We start from the raw sequence: 20,532 nt of genomic DNA, 5'->3' as shown, positions 1-20,532 counted from the left end.
TTATCAAAGCGATGGCTATCCCCTCAAGATCCTAAAGTCTCCCCTAAACTAAATGAAATCGTTGGGAGAGAGTAAAGAATAATGTTTTACGAGTAAAGACATCACTGGAATGAAGGGGCTAACATCAAAACAATATCGAACTGGTGATGTTAGCCATGGCCTTAATCCACCCTTTCTGTAAAATAAACTCTTCCTATGTTGAATAAAGTTAGCATCGTGGGTAAAATTTCTTTCTTAAGCTGACTAGATTGACCGGAAGTGGCAGCAGGAATGAAATACAAAGCACGTCAACGCACTGAAAGGGCAAGAGATTAATTTACCTTTAAACCTCGGGGTCGATTGACGTTTTGCACTGGATAACGCCACACGATTTTGCTGGCCACCAGGACACCTCCGACGGTATGATGGTGATGTGAGTGGTCTGTGAATGAAGGTTGTTGTTATTATTGTTGTTGTTGTGGCCCAGGCTCACCAAGACCTGAACCCACTGGAGTGCAGGCAGAGAGTTAATGAAGGTGTTTACCCTTTTTGAGACACTGACGAAGAGCCTACCCGTGATGGTGCTGAGTACCTTGGGTGAAGCTAAACAGCTGCGGAATACACCCAGGAGCCAAACCTCATAATTTCCTGCACCTTGCCGTAGGGCTTTACCCTTGTCCAATTTTGGTGAGGTGCTGTCTCCCACAAGTGAGCGCAGCTTCCCTGCACGGTGTATGTGCTGTGCCCTACTTGTACTACAGGCCCAAAGAAGAAGTTGCTTACCTGAGGTCGACGAGTCTGGTTGGCCAGACAGATCGGAGTTAAGCAACAACAGCAACCAGCCACGTTTATTTTTTTATTCCTTTTTTTTTTCTCACTAGTTTCTTGATCCAACCTACCCTTTCTGTAAAAGTGACAGTATGATGATGATGATGACGATGACGGTGGTGGTGGTGGTGGTGGTGTATGAACCTAATGTTGTGTACTCTCACCTTTCCCCAGATCGCCAATTGCCAACGGATCTTGCTGAGGGCCGGCGTCCCCCCTACCAAGCTGATCAAGACGCACCACACACACTGCACCAACTAACTCACAAAGCCAGTAGTTGTCCCTGTAGCGCGTTTGTTCCACCCTCACCAACACCTCTAAGCCTTTCCACCTAGATTGATGGCCAGGCCGGGTCTTCTCGGCAGTTTGGGAGCTTTGCAGAACCCGTTTCCTTAACGATTTATTTTCCGTAATGAACTTTTATATTCCATTTAATACTGTTTACTGTCCACATGACATCTTTATATTCTCTTCTGTGCTACTTATTTACCTCGTTACATCTTTATATTCTCTTCTGTGCCTCTTATACTTTCGTAATATCGACATAGTTGACACAAATGTCATAGGGGAAATAAAATGGTAAGGAACGGGTCTCAAGTGTTGTGAGATATGGAGGGTCGCTTTGATTAGTAACCAAGGAGACTCATCCCTACCTCCTACTGTAAGGGTCACTGAATTACATGCACCCACGATGCAGTATTCAAGTTGTGGAAGTGGCCCAGTCCTGTCGGGTGAAAACAAACTGGTCTATAGTGTGGGTTGTGGAGACTGTATAGGTAAACAAAGAATGGACTACTTCTGCCAGTGTGGTGGGGCTGTTTACCCACTCACATTATACTGTAAACACTTAAGGCCTGTGTCTAAGTGGTTCGCAGATTTCGTAACACATCCTCCTTAGCGATTCATTCTGCGTGTTACATCTCAGTAGCTTATTGTATGTTACTGATGCAAAGGTTGTTGATATTAAGACAATATAAATAACATGAGGGAATGCTTAGGTGTAATACGCAAGATAAATCGCTATGGAATAGGTGATACGAAGCCTCCCAAGCCACCTAGAACACGGCCCTTAACCCCCTGAATCCGATGACATATTCTGTTGCTTATTTTTCCTGCCTACAGGCGGTTTTACTAAAGGGGACGCTTTTTGCAGTAAAGGGGTCATTCAAACCCGCTGAAATCTAACCCCTTAATTCAAAGTCACCTCCGAGCTGAATAAAATCGTCTGGAGGCTGGTATAAAGCACACTGACTCTTTATGGTATGGCTGGTATAAAGCACACTGACTCTTTATGGTATGGCTGGTATAAAGCACACTGACTCTTTATGGTATGGCTGGTATAAAGCACACTGACTCTTTATGGTATGGCTGGTATAAAGCACACTGACTCTTTATGGTATGGCTGGTATAAAGCACACTGACTCTTTATGGTATGGCTGGTATAAAGCACACTGACTCTTTATGGTATGGCTGGTATAAAGCACACTGACTCTAATGATCTAATGGCTGGTGCAGAAGACACTTACCATCCTGGCAAAGATATCACAAGTCAACTCTTTGACTAAGATGACGTCTTAATATTTCCTCTCTTCTTTCACACGATTTTACTCAGCGTGAGAGGGTCTGGCGGCTTCGATTACATACGCGTTTCCTAAGCTGAAGAAAGTTGTCTGGAAGCAGTAAGAATAAACCAGTATAATACTTCTTGTGATTCAAGGCGTTAACAGAGATTCCAGTGGCTCAGGGGAAGACTGGGAGTAGTAGTCGTATAGTAGCTGTTGCCCCAGGTTCATCTGAAACGTGTACCCAGTGGACTGCAGGCTAATGTTGCCCTTTTCCTGCAGTTCACCGTCCTCCTTTGGGGGTACAGTGAGGGACATTAGGAACATTTGTATAACCGAGCAGTGGAGTTGCTTGGTTATATTAGTGCCACCACATGCAGGTGTCCCTAACATCAGGATGATAGGAACACGATGAAGGTGAAAGTAGTTCAATATCTGTTTACTCTATGGTCTCTGCCCATACCATCCTTTACCCTACAACTACGCCATTCTGTTCATAACAGCATTTACTAACTTTCTCTACTAATCCTAACTTTCACTTGGATGTAAATTTTGTTTTTGATGTGAAGACCAATAAAAACTTATTTTTGACTGAGTTCGTGTTTTACTGTAATGGTTTCCTGTTGGCATTTATCTACTTATTTCCTGTGTGTGCGACTGTGGACATACAGTGAACAGTCCATTCCCTGAGAACCATCAGCCCTCCTACTGGCACACACTTTCACATGTCACCACTTCGGCATTGCTGACCAACATCCATATTGAATACATGCTAGGGCTGTCTCATTCAGGATTGTTGCAACAGTACTAGCAGGGCTGGCGGTAATAATACGAGTATGTCTGGGTCTTGTGGAAGATCAGTCAGTCTGGTACTTACAGCAGGATCTAAAATAAAGTTACAATGTGCATCCAGCAAATTTATTGTATACTACTTTAATTATTATGTTTTGAAGGTTAATTCTTTTTATATACATCAAATTTTACATATACCCCTGCAACATGAAGCAGGAAGTGCTTCTGATAAAAATTATAATGTTAATCAAAACTTCCACCAATATTTTTTTCTATTATTCAAATAACGGTGTTCCGGAGTTATTTTTGTGACAAAGTTAACATTCCAATAAGCCACTTTAAACAGGTCAATTCAAAATTTCAGACACCACAAAATTTTGTAACTGCTATACAGTTTGTATGTGCAGCCTAACAAAGGGAGTTGTACACATGCACGTGCCGTTCATACCCTGCCTATATCAGTGCTGGTATCAACGCACAAGTAATAATTGGATTTCCTGTGTGTGTGTGTGTGTGTGTGTGTGTGTGTGTGTGTGTGTGTGTGTGTGTGCGTTGTCATCTGACACAGGATGCCACAAGACTAGCTGATATGCTTGTATACTCGTGGGCTTGGGAGTCTCAACAGCTCCTCTTATGTACAGTACACTCAAGGCCATAATATATTTTCTCCCAGTGTTTCACTGTGTCTATCTCTCACCTACGGCATACTGATTGCTTTCTCCCCTAACACATCCTTCCCAAGACAGTCACGTATGGTCAAGGAAACACACCAGGCTTCTCTCAGTCCGGCAAGATTAGCTGGCAGAAGACAGTGAGGAGCAGACGTGGAGGAATATTTAGCAGACTATTAACCAGGATTGTATTCGTTCATTTCTAAATATCACTCGTTATGTTCCCTCCCATGGTCTTTACGCAGACAATGAAGAAACTAGAAAACTGAAATAACAAGCAACACAACACTATGGATTAATATGCACATAATTTAATATACAAGAGCGCCACGGAGCCTCCTAAACCCACGAGATAACACAACCTATTTTTAAAAGCAAAATACAACACAAAGCACAACAACGAAAGTCGATTTGCTATTATCTGGCTAAAACTGAATAAACTTTGTACCAGATCACACCTTAATTTACTGTGGTTCATCATCATCATCATCGTCGTCGTGGTCGTCGCCAACAGCAGTAGCAGCAATATCCTAACCCTGTTTGCCACCTAAGGATGAGATGAAGAAATTACCAACAACATGCCCAATGGACTGGGACACACTATCATCCACAAATGATTCAAATACCCAGATCCTTACTATCTCACTCGCCCAGCACATATATCTTTTGTATGCAGCATTTCTTTTCATTATTATTATATTATTATTATTATTATTATTATTATTATTATTATTATTATTATTATTATCATTATTACCTTCTCCATCAAAGGGGTGAACAAGGCTAAAGGGTTCTCTAGTCCAGAAAATTTGAGAGCAGGTGACTGGCCTACGTTGTTGGTGACACTAGAGGATTAACAAACCTCCAGCTGCCTCTTGTAGATTCGAACCATGACCGTCATGGTAATTAAACTATGGTAAGGGTAATACTGACCCCTTCACTACGATGACGGGAGATGATAGGGTCTGGAAACTGTTTATAACGTTGTAGGCTGCTGATGATGTTATGTAGAGAGGGGGAGTTATAAGATGTGATAAACGAGTTTGGTACTGTGTGAAAGCATAGAAAATTTTTGAAAGTGAGTCTGGCAATGAATAAAGTTATTGTTTTTGAGAGGAATGAAGTCACGAAGTCATGGAGTAAGGCTGAATGGTCAAGAAATGGAGAACGTGAGTGCCTTCAGATATTCAGGTACAGTAGTGGTATACACAAGTGCAGAAGTTTAGAGGACGAAGTGCAATAAAAGGTACAACAGTGAATGGTCACAGGTGTTCTCTGTGGGCAATAAGAAGGAAAATGGAGGTGAACAAGGAAGTAACGAAGTCTTTACGTAACAGTACATCCATTATGATTCGCTATCTAACGAATGGAAGTGAAACCTGAACTCATTTGGAAAGACACAAGTCAAGAGCGAGAGGAGTGGAAAATAGTAATTTAAGAAGAGAATGTCGAGCTACTTTATTTTTTTAATATTTTTTCTATGTGCACCACTCGGCATAGACTTAACAGCCCGTTTCCTGAGATCCATCAGTCCTCCTACTGCCATACACCTCCAAATGTTACCACTTCGACGCTAACACCCACCGTCCATACTGAGTACATGCTAGAGTTGTCTCGTACAGGACTGGTGTATTAATATGAGAGATAAAAAGACAGGCAGACAAATGAAGAGACAGAGAAACAGATGAGAAAGTTCTGGAGGATTATAGTGTGTGTGTGGATGTGCTGCAGGGGTTTAGAAGTACCCGGGAAAGGTTTGAATATGTGGAGAAAATGGAGAATAAGACACTAATCAGAGATGTTTACGTGAGTGAGGGGGGAGGGAGACCAAAGATGAAGTGGACAGATGGGGTAGAGAGGTGAAATAAGACTTAGGGTGAAATAAATTGGCACGCTGATAGCAGAGGAAAGGGTGACATGATGGCACTCTGTTTGTGGAAACCCTTTCCGGCATTAAGGCGTCTGGCTATAGATAGACATACCAGACGATTTTGTTCAAGAAAAATCAGTAGTAGTGAAAGGTGTTAATGAAGGACATATCTAAACCCTCCCGTTGCCCCTTAGATGACCGTCTAATCAAATGGTCTGCAGACGGCAGGAATAAAATATGAAAAAAACATGGAGGGATTAACAGGGGTGTGTGCTGTACTAACGTTATTGTTTGCAGAATCTCTCTCTCTCTCTCTGTATGTGTGTGTGTGTGTGTGTGTGTGTGTGTGTGTGTGTGTGTGGAATATCCCCCACCAGTTTTCTTTCCATCTAATGGAAATAACATATCTAACGACATATACATTTGACAAATCACTCGGGGAAAAAAAAAAATCGAATAGATTCTTGTCCGATCATAATTCTAATTTTTCTAAGGTTCCTTTTTCATTGTCTTATTGTCTGTCTTTCTCTTCGTCTTCTGTTTTATCCCCGTCCCTTCCCTCCTTCTCAGCATTCTAAGCCAAAGATGCTTAATTTGTTGAACCCCAGTGACCGGTCTAGAAGGGCGGTGGCAGGTGCTACATGTACTGTGCTCTTACTGTGCCCACACCGTCTAAAGAAACAAGTACATACGTGATACATAGATGCGGGACCATCAGGGGCGTAATATGGGGTTTCGCTAAAGTCTACGAGGGTAAATCACCTGTATTCCAAAAACCTTAGGGAGTGGCTGACGGACAGGGCCACTCCAAGAGATATTCCTGCATCTAAAACTTATCTTTTGTTTGTAGACTAATATCGCATGGCCTCATAAAACCCATGCAATTATTATTATCGAAGGGAAGAAGCAAAGCATGTTTTACAGATTCTCCTTTTAAGAGTCAGAGCTGGACACCTCTGCTTAATAAGTAATGGATCCGTAGCAGGACCCCCCACCTGCAAACACTCCTAGATAAGCCATTGTCGGCAGTATAACATGAACAACACTTAACACAGGATGATGGGCTGGCGTTACTCTAATCAACCTACGTCACCACACTCTTATCACATCCTCTTCCCTCCTCATAACCTCAATCCCACCACAAGTATAAATCAATGTGTTTTTTTGCTGCACGTATCAGATGGGTAATTTCCACACCACCACTTCAGGTTACCATATTTTTCTTCATTTTGTTGTTGTCGTTGCTGTTGTTTCTGCTTGTATCGTCCTCAGTGACCCACGGCTGGTTCTCGGCGACGTAGAAGGCTCCCTGGCACCTCTTCTTTGCTGATGTACCTACCTGGTATCTCGGGTTTGTCAAATTAAGCGCCTGTCCATACCCAGTACACACACACACACACACACACACACACACACACACACACACACACACACACACACACACACACACACACACACACACACACACACACACGCACGCACGCACGCACGCACACACACACACACACACACACACACACACACACACACACACACACACACACACACGCACGCACGCACACACACACACACACACACACACACACACACACACACACACACGCACGCACGCACGCACGCACGCACGCACGCGCACGCACACACACACACACACACACACACACACACACACACACACACACACACACACACACACACACTCCCATTCACCTTAGATTACTGTGGATATTTTAACCTTGGCGTAGGGTCGGGTCCGCGCCCCCTCCCCCAGCACGCACTTATAATTCCTATGGTGTTTTATGACTTACTGAGTCTATATCTATACACTTACGAGATTTGATTCCTTTATCATGAAAAATGAGGATATTATCTTACGTGCTCCAGGATGGGGTTGCTCCTACTCTCCAAATCCCTAAGTGTGGTTTCTGTGGTGCCGATGTCTAAATGAGCCTGTATGTATACTCACACAACATTTTATTCCTTTATATTCGAAACTGCCAATATAAAGTGTTCATGTCAGGTCAGGATTGGGGGTCGGAGGCTGTTCCTCATCCCTTTCTCCCGGAAGTGTAGTTTTTCTGGTACTGATTAGCTTGTATATACCCATGAAAATGTTTGCTTTCTTATACTGAAAACTGTGGATAATTTATAGTGGAGGGCAGGCTTGAGCGCTGTGACCCTCACCCAAACCGTGCGCGCTACCCAGATGGTGCTGCTGACCTTAGTCTTGGTCATAACTTTACTCATGCATTTATTCAACACTCTAACATGAAAACTGTGGCGGTGCATAGTGGACAGCGAAACATACATACATTGTGAATACTGCAGTTATATTAATAGTAAAGCAATAACAGTAACATCCAATCTCGCTATATTCTCCTCGATGTGTATAGCCTCCAGGGCAGTTCACCGCAGTTCAGACATTTTAAGGTTGGAGACCGGCATACGCTCCTGCTGGCTTTATACGGTAGAAAAACTTCTAATCATCTCTGGAAGTAATACGCAAGGCGAGACCGTTGCTCCGACCAGTGTCTGCTGACCACTAATCCACCACCTATAATGCACCTTAATTTTTGCTTATGTCGATATTTACTCATAAATTTCTATTTTGAGATAGAGTGTACAAAAATAAGTTAAAAGTGGAATTATTAACCTCCACAAACTGGTAAAAGAAGCTGGAGTGCCTCCTTAGCCTACTGAAATATTCGGAAACAACTTCCCCCAGTCATATTATGCTTTATCTGCCCTCCCACCATGAATACAAATTCCTAACTTAATAAGGCTTCAAAGTCCTTATTAACCACTTTATACAAGTATAGATCTAATTTAAGGGACAAAGAATTCTCTCTCTCTCTCTCTCTCTCTCTCTCTCTCTCTAGATAGGTAGATAGATAGATAGATAAAACCACAGAGAATTCGGGACTTTACATTTTTGTTGGAACATTTGCCTTGTGCGTGAACATGTATACAAGCCCCTGATTCATGACAAACAGTATTAAGCTGCGATAATAGGATATTAGTAGAATATGAGTATATTCCACTTTACATAACTCAATCACGAGCAGGGTTAAAAATTCATGCATCTACTTCCTATCGTGTGTGTCAGCGATGTTAAGAATGGAGGATTTACCTTCCCCTCACGATCTGAGGTTTAATAATACCGACCACGATGGTATACTTTAATAATTTTCAGATAAAAGTTAAAGTAACCAAAAACACCGTGTCCCATACGACCGTTTGTTACACTTTCCTGTAGTTCATTACATAAATCAAAAATATATAAGTAAAGAAATATTTATATTCAAGAAACCCATCAGGCCAAGGACGAATATTTTTTCCTGGCTAGCAACAGACGACATTCTTCCTACCCGGGCAGGATCTCTTGCAGTGAAGGGGGATAATGGAGGCTGTATCTAACCCTATCCGGTAACAAAACTCCCACAGTGTTAACATAAAATCGTTTGGTGATAGCAGGAATTTAAAAACAAGCCCTCGTAATGATGGGGTTAAGAATACGACCCTTCATTGCGATCGTTTCATACTGTAGGCTATATTCCTGCTGCTACCAAGTGATTTTGTCTTGCATTACCACACACTTTTCGAGCTGAAGGGGTTCCATGCACCTTTCATTAATCCCATCAGACAAACCGAAAAAAATGTAACATAAATAAATAAGTAAAGAAATAAACAAATACATTAATATAAACAAGTCCTGCTTATAGTAATGGGTTTAGTAAAGTCCATTAGAGCTAGTAGGAATAAAACATGAAAAGTCGTCCTCGCGGTGAAAGAATTAACACGTTGTGGCTCCCATGACTCATTCTCAGCTGAATTAAATAGTCTGGGGTCAATTACAAGAGAAGTAGGGGTAATGGTCCCTGTATTATCACTATAGCCTCACATAACCACTCTCACCTGAACAAAATCGTCTGGCGTCAGGTGCAAGAGTCGTCCTGACCATAAGAGGGCTAATAAATTGATGTGGTAGCAACAGAAGTAACAGTAGGGAAAGGTGTGGTGACAGCGAAGGGCAGAAGGTACAGTGAATAAAGGTGTGGTGAAAGTGAAGGGCAGAAGTAACATTAGAGAAAGGTGTGGTGAAAGTGAAGGGTAGAAGTAACATTAGAGAAAGGTGTGGTGATAGTGACGGGGTTGGGGAAATGCAGTGGAATGTCGGTGCTCTTTGTAAGATTAGACACTTCACCACGATGACTTATTTGTATTTTTATTATCTCCGTCGTGATTTGTCAGGGATAGGAGACGAGTACGTGCTTCCTGTATTTAACCCTCCCACCCACCCCCGCTCTCTCTTTCTCTCTCTCTCTCTCTCTCTCTCTCTCTCTCTCTCCTTTTATCTTATTCTCACTGCTTCCACACGACATTACTTAGCACTGTCACCTCTTTTTGAAGGCGTTAATCAAGGCTGCCTTCGACCCCTCCAGTTCAGAGTCTCTCCAGGGCTGAATAAAAGCGACTGGAGATAGACAAAAAGAAAATAATGATAATAATAATAATTGAAGTAATGGGAACAAAGCCATGTCATCAGCAACCTCTTCCGGACGATGACGTGTTCTATGCTTTATCTTTTGCCACCAGAGCATTTTCTTCACATTAGAATGGGCCTGATAGTTTTAAAGAGAATTGAACGCTACATCTGACCACTCCATTTCGAAAAGTTCCCTCCACTCGAAATTTGGAAGAATAAGTTAAGAAATACGTCATGGTAAAAAAGGTTAATATGGAAATGTCTTACTATCATAATGAAGGTGAAGGCCATGATTTACGGCTATCGACTACACGAAAGGGGGTTACTAAGGCAGGCAGTCCATTTTTACTTAGTCTCAATCTTGCCCTAGAATCCGAGCCGCAGCGGTAGTCTTACATCCCACACAACACGAACGTACTATGTGTAGAAATAAAATGGCAGGCAAGTGATGGTGACTTCTCTTTCACTTCCTAATTACTTCTCTCGCTCCCCACCTACTCGACTCTTTCCCTTCCTACTCCCATCCCCCTTTCCCTCTCTACCTCCTCCTCTCTTTCCCTCTCTACCTACTCGACTCTTTCCTTTCCTACCCCCCACCCTTTCCCTTTCTACCTCCTCCTCTCTTTCCCTCTCTACCTTCTCCTCTCTTTCCCTCTCTACCTTTTCCTCTCGTTCCCTTTCTACCTTCTCGATTCTTTCTCTTCCTGCCCCCACCCCCAGTTCCCTCTCTACCTCTTCTTATTCCCTCTCTTACCATCTTGTCTTTCCCTCCCCACTCCTCTCCTCTCTCTCTCACTCTACTCACTCCTCTCTTTCACTTCCTGCCTCCTCCTCTCTTTCGCTTCCTGCCTTCTCCTCCCTCTCCCATCCTACCTCCTCCTCCTCCTCCTCTTTTTCCCTCCCTACCTCCTTCTTGCTTTGCTTTTCTTATCTTCATCTCATAGAATTTGATATAGTCCGTCTTCTCTATAACAAACAGCCTCGAAAGGATCATTAGGTGTGTTGCTGTTTGCTGTCTTTTGTACTCCTCTTCCCTTTCTCTCCCTACCTCCTTCACCATTTCTTTCCTTACCCTCTTCTTTCTTTCCCTCCCTATCTCCTCTTTTTCCCTCTCTGTTTTCTTCTCTCTTTCCCACCCTGTCTTCTCTCCTTCTCTCCCTGCCTGCTGCTCTCTTTCTCTTTCTACCTCATTTCTCTTTTCCCTCCTTACCTCCGCTCCTTCTCTCCCTACCTACTCCTCTTGAGTATGCAATGCCTTCAACTAACGTGGCTGAGGAGGGAAGATGCCAGTAACAGTTTAACCCCGGCAATCCTTTTTTTTTTTTTTTTTTTGCGGGCTACCATCAAACGATTAAGAAGGAGCCTTTGTTTGGTGTTGTTGTGGCCCCAGGACCATCTGGAATGTGACCTAACTTGTCCTTCTCCTTTCGGGTGATAGAGACGCATTCGAGAGGCGTTTGTATAGCCAGGCAGTTGAGCCACCTGGTTATATCAGTGCCACCACACGAAGGCGTTCCTCTGCAGCACCAACTAGTAGAGATTAAGCAAGGCAACATCACACCCCTCTGAATCAAACGTCCGTTCCTGAACAAAATAAAATCTTGTGGGAATAAAAAGGATAAAGTATAAATACGTCATCGTGGTGAACGAGTTAAGTTCTGTTTTGTGTTTACCTCCCACCTGTTCCATACACTTACCACCACGATTTAGTCACGGTCTTTCAGGTGGGTGGCTGATACTCTTACTTGCAGGTGAAGATCATTTTCACACGTTCGTACATTCTCTTTCCTCATTTGTTGATGCTACCTGACCCCCTTCTTGAGGCGGGATAAAAGTCCAGTTAAGATGATGATGATGATGGTCTCCCGAAGTTTGGCACATTTTTCCCGGGGCACATTATACAAATGAATACTAAGGATATCCTGCATAATAAACTGCTGAGGAAGACGACGTGCTTGGGAGCCTACTACGCCGTCCAGGATACAGCACTCAGTCACGTCTCCTCGTAGTCGGTCGCTGATGCCCCAACTTACTGGATGAGGTCAAGTGTTGAGTAACGTCATGAAGGACAGCTGTGACGTCAACGGGCTGGTCAACGTGGCAATAACAAGGTCAGATGGCGGACGATCACACAATATTGGCGTCATGGATCGTTATCGTCAAACAGAATATCTCATTTTTTCCTGCGGTGTAAATATAACCTGGTAGTGTAGTGGTGTGCCGGGCTTTATTCATGGAGGAGCTTGTAATATGATAACACTTCAATGTCATTTGACAAATCACTGCTGTTACTAAGTGGTTGTTGTAAAAAGCGTGGCACTGTCAAAATTACCCGATAACTCATGGTATTCTGATAAACGCACAAACCTAAAAAGTTTCTGAAATGCTTATTGTAGTCAAACGCAGCCTTCCCTAACGTTCACTTTCATTTCTGTGACGTTTGGTAAACTGAACAGGTATTTGGGGCAGTTTCTCTACAGTGTCATTGTCAGTAACACCTCACAACCCACTTAAGCGTCGTGCGTAGATCGAAGAAAAGGAAACAGCAACACCTCTGTAAAGGATGTCATGTCGCAGTTCAAGACAAATCTGAAAACTGACAGCATCATCACTCACACTATTTCATACTCTTTTTGTATTAGTTTTAGCCTACATTAACCCATTTGTGCCTAGTGTCCTAAACAGAGGACGGACGAGACATTATCCAAAGTTAATAAAGGAGGGGAACACCAGGGTGTGAACCTACGAGCTTCTGGAACATTAGCCGATAGACAGAGTGATACTGTGCCCTAGACACTGTTGGACACTGTTGGGTTAAATATCATTTTTGTTTCGTGTGCCTGCTAGATGCTACACACACACACACACACACACACACACACACACGTATATATATATATATATATATATGTGTGTGTGTGTGTGTGTGTGTGTGTGTGTGTGTGTGTGTGTGTGTGTGCGTGTGTGTCCTCTTCTCTCAGGACATGGGTCAAACAATGAAGCGTAGTTATAATGCATCAAATCTTTTTTTCATTTTAGATGGACATAAAGCTTTTAATTTGATAAATCTGGGGTGGAATGAAACTATCTGAATATTTTGTAAAAACGACTATCAGTCTTCTAATTATGTAGGTGCTGTACAACTGAATATTTTGGTAAAACCCACCTAGCACCCCCTGATTCTCATCGCACTATATATTATAATTTTTCCCGCTAAAGTCATTATTTCTTGCCACATTTTACATTTATTATAAAAACAATCAACCTAGCATCACGTTTATAACTCGTATAAATCAAGATCTAATCTATTTGCTAAATAAACTGATATGTAGATGTATGACGGGGCTTCGTCCTGCCGGGGAATTGTTTCAGACCCATCTTGGATAACCAAGGAGAGAATGAATTGTATATTATTAAGCAGGCCTTCAGTAGGTGAAACATTTCATATTCGGAAATGGCGAGTGCAACTGGCCATAGCTCTTCATAGAATTTGTCACACCCGCTTCTCCTAGTGTCACCATATGGCGGTGAGTAGCTCAAATATATATACGATCTACTTTGCCCAACTTACTGTGGGACGTGAGCTCATGCATTGCCTTGAGCTGCCAATCCGGAGAGGTCGTGTGACTTATTCCCCATCCTCCGAGGCCTTTCATTAAGGATCTGGCCACGCTGCGTTCTTACAGATAGTACTTTTCATGAGAACTTTTTTTTTTTTATATACTTTGCTAGAGTTGGTCACATGGTTTTGTCATTTTGTTTTCATTTTACAACTATAGATCCACTATAATGCTCATTTCTGTTTATGTTGTCGGTTACTTTTTAGTCATCAAGCATCTGCATCGATTTTTAAAAGTTTTTAGTTATTTTAATTTTGCTGTTTAGTGTTTTATAAAGATCAACTGTGATAGTGTCAGTTTTGGCAGAAACGACTTTAAAGTCCAGATTCATTTATTAGCTGTCTGGACAAATTTTTACTAGTCAGTTACCGTATAACGATTGCTGGACGTACCCGGTACTATAACTTCACAAGTCACTATAGTTATTAATAAGAAGCGGTGCCAAGGCACAGTAAACCCGTCTCCGGCAGTCATTTTAGTGCTGACGTGTAAACACAACAGGATATCTAGTCAAAGATGTAACATATCAAATTTGGAGTAAATGGGGTGAAAATTGACTTTATGCCCATTTGAAATTTTAGGCCTGACCCACCTGACATTGACCCCCTTTACCGGTAACTGGAGGGTGACCCCCCCCCCCCGATGTAATGAGGCATGTTATAGGATGCATATTTGAAGGATGCACTTTTAGGTTTTGGTTTCATGTCGATAAGACGAATTTGAAAGGAGTTATGGCGAAAAAACGATTTTTTACCTTTTTTTTGGGGGGGAGGGAGGGGGCCGACAGCCTGGGCATTGGCCCAATTTGGCCCCAGATTTAGTCAGGTGATTGGAAGGTCATAGCCCATCATCCTGTAATTTTAGTCAAAATCGCACCAGTAGTTTTCGCGTGAAGTTGTTAACGGACAGACAGACAGGCAAACAAACAAATAGACAAACCAAGTGAAAACAATACCCGTCCCAGAGACCCTCCGGAGAGGGAAGGGTAAAAAGAGGGAAAATATATCAATACGGCGTTTCTTATTATTTACAGTATATTTATTGATTTTCATGTACAAATGAACAGTTACGGACAAAAATATCAATCCACTTCTTTACGATGAATAAAGAGACGGTGAACAGTGATTTGAAACCCACCGATGTGATAATCGGAACCTAACAAACGTTTATGTTATTATGCAAGTTTCATAACTGTTCGACTAAAATGTGGAATGATATTATTATTATTCACACTGTCTTAAATCTATAGCACCATTGAACACATCTCCACACACACCACAAAGCCAGCCAGGAGATAGGACGTGTGTGCTGGGCAATCCCCAGGTCCTGTTCTCCCCCCTTACTATTTTTTTAATCAGCCCATACCCCACTGACCGGGCTAATGTATGGCCCGGCCTGCACTAGATGTGCAGGAAATCTTTGAACGAACGAACGAACACATCTCCCGTATTCACAGAATGTTGTGTTGCATACTCACCATTTCTCCATAAACAGTAACACATACAAATGTTAAGAGCGACAGTAATAACGGGCAGTGTTGATTCGTCCACCTAAACTTGTCGGAGATTTTCGTCATTTTGCAGCTCATTCCCCTTAGCACAGTGGCAAAATAATACAGTATCATGGTTCTACATTCCTTCCATCATGACTAGCACCATATGCTGATGTTGATCTTTTATTACACCTCAGCGTTCAAGATAGTGAGATGAGTTCTAGGACAAGTAGAAGTGGACAACAGTATAGTTGCTTTTTGTTCAGCTGTTTACTCTTGGAGAGTTGTAAACCATGTTTTATACAGTAATTGTAGTTACTTAAGCAAGTTGTAGTAGGTGTTGTGACAGAATAAATCTATACAGCTTCCACCCTTCCAAGACAATTTCTTTATCGTTGTGTTGTTGTTACCACCAGGTATTTTTATTCGGATTAAGAGACCCCCCGTTATGAAGGGGATTGCAATTCTCCATTAACTCTTCCAGTATGATGTCGTCTGACATTATTTTTGTAACCATCAAATTAATTTGTTTAACCTCGAAGAAACTCTCCATATTACAGTTTGTAGTAACAGAAGGTACAAAGTATAATGATGAAAACTACAGTAAGCATTTAACCATGTCCCTTTCTGACACCCTATGCCTGTTTTTCTTTTGACTGAGCAGAATTGTCTGTTGTTATCCTAGGCTCCTAGGTGTATCAGCTACAGAGAAATGTTGTCCCAGAACAGTTGTCGGAGCCTTTGACTACTAGGGTTTCCCCCAACTAAACAAAATTTGCTGTTAGTCTAAACAGAATACCAAAGTTTTACCAACCGCTGAGAATGGGATGTATTTAAAGTTATCAACTTACAACTTCTTAATAGCCTGCTATAGTAGTAATGTTAGAGGAGGGGAGGGGTGTGAAAATTTTGACATTCCTCATTGCCTAAGACTGAGCTCATGAAGTTGCAGGCAAGCCGCCAATGTCTGACAATAATTTCTGAAGTAATGTGATAATCGAGTAGAACTTGTCTGACTTTTCTGTATCACTGCTGACTGTAGCCTAATCTGTAATGTAGGGTACAGGCTGAGCACATTTAACAACTAAATGTATTCCATAAACAGTAAGAAATTCGGGCTTGCTTACACCTGAATGCACTATGTTTTAAAATACAGCCGCGAGTGATGAGTTTACAAGAATCATGTGTTAGGCATGTCTTTTTTCTCTTCCTATTCTCCTGCTACCGTCTCATCATTAGCCTCATCTGTTCAGTGCATCTCCTCCTTTTGGTGTTGTTCGTGATGTGATGCTTCAACTTGTTCGCCATAAGTAGATTCAAGTATGCTGGATGCAGATTCATCGCTGTTCTGTTCTGTTGGTGTTTTCTCTCCTTTAGTTTCCTCCTTTTCTGTTGACGTTTCCCCTTCTTCTTCCCCTTCCTCATCCTCAGCATGCGTTTGATCAGCCTCTCCGTGTGTGTGTTCAGCATTATGTGAGAGGTTTGCGTCACTTAGATGGGCTTCAGCAGTTGCGTTTGATGTTGCGTTGAGCGGTGTAGTGTTTGCCTCAGCGTGTCCTGCTTGTATTCCAGCCGGGCCTCTTTGTTCTTCCTGTATTCCAGCCTGCTCAGAATGAATCCCTATTGGTACAGCCTGTGAACAATCCAGCCCAACATGAGCATTAGCTTCACTGTGTCCAGCCTCTTGAGTGTATCCAGCCTGTGCACCACCATGTTCAGCATGTGCACTATACTCAGCCTGTTCAGCATGTGCACCATGCCCAGAATGTACACCACCATGACCAGAAAGTGCACCACCATCTCCAGCAAGTGCACCACCATGACCATGTCCAAAATGTGTCCCATATCCAGCATGTACACCACCATGCCCCGTAAGTTCAACATGTGCACCTTCATATACAGCCTGGACACCTTCATGTCCAGCCTGTTGGGAATATATTGCTTCATGTCCTGTATGTCCAGCCTGTCCAGTATATGAACTCCCGTGTTCAGTATGTGTACCTGCTTGTCCTGTGTGTGCATCTCCATATCCTGTATGTGCACCTGCACGTCCAGCAAGTGCATCTCCAAGTTCAGCATGTGCACGTGCATGTCCAACCTGTTCAGCACGTGCACCTGCATGTCCAACCTGTTCAGCTTGTGCACCCCCATGTCCAGTACGTGTACCTCCATCTCCAACCTCTTCAGCATGTGCACCACCAGGTACTGCATGTGCACCTCCGCGTCCAGCATGTTCACCTGTATCCCCAACTTGTTCAGTATATACACCACCATATCCTGCGTGTGTACCACGTCCAGTTTGTCCAGCCTGTGCACCTCCATCCCCAACTTGTTCTGCATGTGCACCAACGTATCCTGCATGTGTACCATGTGCAGTCTGTTTAGGATGTGCACCGTTATGTCCAATATGCGCACCTTCATGTCCAGCATATGTACCTGTAAGTCCAGTCTGCTCAGCATGTGCACCAACATATCCTGAATGTGCACCGCCATATCTAACATGTGCACCTCCCTGTCCAGCCTGTTCAGCATGTGCATTTCCTTGTCCTGTCTGTTCAGCATGTACACCTCCAGGTCCAGCCTGTTCAGCATGTACATCTCCAGGTCCTGTCTGTTCAGCATGTACACCTCCAGGTCCTGTCTGTTCAGCATGTACACCTCCACGTCCAGCCTGTTCAGCATGTACACCTCCAGGTCCTGTCTGTTCAGCATGTACACCTCCAGGTCCTGTCTGTTCAGCATGTACACCTCCAGGTCCTGTCTGTTCAGCATGTACACCTCCAGGTCCTGCCTGTTCAGCATGTACACCTGCAGGTCCCGCCTGTTCAGCATGTACACCTCCAGGTCCTGCCTGTTCAGCATGTACACCTCCAGGTCCTGCCTGTTCAGCATGTACACCTCCAGGTCCTGCCTGTTCAGCACGCACACCTCCAAGTCCTGCCTGTTCAGCATGTACACCTCCAGGTCCTGCCTGTTCAGCATGTACACCTCCAGTTCCAGCCTGTTCAGCATGTACACCTACTTGTCCTGCCTGTTCAGCATGTACACCTTTTTGTCCCGCCTGTTCAGCATGTACACCTCCAGGTCCTGCCTGTTCAGCATGTACACCTCCAGGTCCTGTCTGTTCAGCATGTACACCTCCAGGTCCTGCCTGTTCAGCGTGTACACCTCCAGGTCCTGCCTGTTCAGCATGTACACCTCCAGGTCCTGTCTGTTCAGCATGTACACCTCCAGGTCCTGCCTGTTCAGCATGTACACCTCTAAGTCCTGCCTGTTCAGCATGTACACCTCCAGGTCCTGCCTGTTCAGCACGTACACCTCCAGGTCCTGCCTGTTCAGCATGTACACCTCCAGGTCCTGCCTGTTCAGCACGCACACCTCCAAGTCCTGCCTGTTCAGCATGTACACCTCCAGGTCCTGCCTGTTCAGCATGTACACCTTTTTGTCCAGCCTGTTCAGCATGTACACCTCCAGGTCCTGCCTGTTCAGCATGTACACCTTTTTGTCCAGCCTGTTCAGCATGTACACCTTCTTGTCCAGCCTGTTCAGCATGTACACCTTCTTGTCCAGCCAGTTCAGCATGTACACCTTCTTGTCTTGTCTGTTCAGTGTGTGCACTTCCTTGTCCTCCCTGTTCAGCGAGTGCGTCACCATATACACCCCCACGCCCAGCCTGTTCAACATGTGCACCAACATGTACACCATCATGTCTAGCATGTGCACCGTGTCCAACATGCGCACCACCATGTCCGACACTTTCAGTGTATGCAGCAGGTGCACCAGCTTCTCTAGCCTGTGCATCATTATGTTCGGTGTGTGTAGTGTGTGCAGTCTGCCCTGCCGCTACTCCAGCCGCGTCCGAGCTGTGTCCATGGCTTCTGTTTCCTGCCTCTCCTTGTCTCTCTCCTTTGACCTTATGGTGCTTGTCCTTCTGCTTATGGCTCTGCTCTCTCTTTTTATGACCTTTGTGCTCTTCTCTGTGGCCTCTGTGTTCTTTATGATCTCTCTGTTCTTTGTGGCCATTGCGTTCTCTACGATGGTGTTCTTCCTTACTCCTGTGTTTCTTGGGGTTGTGTTTACTTGTCTTCCAGTGATCATGATGCTTTTCGTTATCATCGTCATCATCGTCGTCGTCATCGTCTTCATCGTCAGATTCATGGCCATGATCATCGTCGTCGTCTTCGTCGTCGTCATGGTCGTGATATTTCTTGCTGTGGCCAAGGCGGGAATCTGAGTTCAAAGAAATAGTGTTTACAACTTCAAATACTGAAAAAAACAAAAACGAAAATTACATTATAAAACTAGTTTAAATGACAAACATTCTCTTCCTTCCTCTCAATTTGTTATCTGTCTTGAGAAACAAAATACCTGAGTGTTTGCTTTAACTGAGAGATTAAACATGACTGATAAGCGGATGTCAGTGGCTGCCATCTTGACGACGAAGCTGCCAGCGACACGACTGCTTGAGAATTATTCAAACCTGAAAGACGTTGCCTTATCATTATTAATTATGCAGTATATTGCTCTCTTTTGTTTCTTACCTTTTTCTAACTCTTCCATTGCTTCTTTTTACACTTATCTTTTAATCTCTCCCCTTTGCCCTCTCTTCCTCTTTCAATGATTTTGCCTTTCCCTACCTTATGTCCTTTCCTTCCCACTTTTCCTTGTGTAACTTTAATTCTCTCTCTGTCTCTGTCTCTGTCTGTCTGTCTGTCTGTCTGTCTGTCTCTCTCTCTCTCTCTCTCTCTCTCTCTCTCTCTCTCTCTCTCTCTCTCTCTCTCTCTCTCTCTCGTGTCTTGTCATTTCCTTGGCTCTTGCGTCATCTCACTCCACCTTTCCTGTCAGTGGTACTCTCTCTCTCTCTCTCTCTCTCTCTTTCTCTCTCTCTCACCTCCAGTACATCCTTGAGAGAGAGGCGACCCCTGCTCCAAGCAGTCTGTTGGCGCCGCGGTCACTGTCACCTGAAACACAAAGAATATTAGGAATCTATATACTTAAGTTTGAATGCAAAAGTCAAGGTTCAATAAACTATGCAGTAGTGTTCTTCCTGCAGTCTTGAATATAGATTATGTTTAGTCCATTCAGTCCGAAAACATATTCACTTTTGCTTTATCCAGACGAGGTTAAATTTGAATATAATAATTAATTTGCTGGTAACTAAAGCTAAACCACGTATCGGGTTTAAGAGGCAGGCATGCGAGAGATGTCTGTTTGTGTGGGATAAATCTGTCA

The 20,532-nt window shown here is 43.4% G+C and overlaps 1 protein-coding gene across 1 annotated transcript in view; it reads left to right on the top strand.

Annotated features, from left to right (window-relative positions):
• The window catches only part of LOC145401948 (crustacyanin-A1 subunit-like), a 76,935-nt gene extending 75,546 nt beyond the window's left edge, over window positions 1–1,389 (top strand). The window contains exon 6 of the mRNA XM_080274054.1: window positions 982–1,389. Coding sequence (XP_080130180.1) covers window positions 982–1,068 — 87 coding nt within the window. The 3' untranslated portion in view covers window positions 1,069–1,389. The remainder of the gene's footprint in view (window positions 1–981) is intronic.
• The last annotated feature ends 19,143 nt before the right edge of the window (window positions 1,390–20,532 follow it).

This window comes from Coenobita brevimanus, chromosome 57 (assembly GCF_032717465.1).
Source record: "Coenobita brevimanus isolate Jiangsu-jjx chromosome 57, ASM3271746v2, whole genome shotgun sequence".
Taxonomy (NCBI): domain Eukaryota; kingdom Metazoa; phylum Arthropoda; class Malacostraca; order Decapoda; family Coenobitidae; genus Coenobita; species Coenobita brevimanus.
Note: the sequence above shows the minus strand (reverse complement) of the source record. Positions and strands in the feature narration are given on the sequence as shown.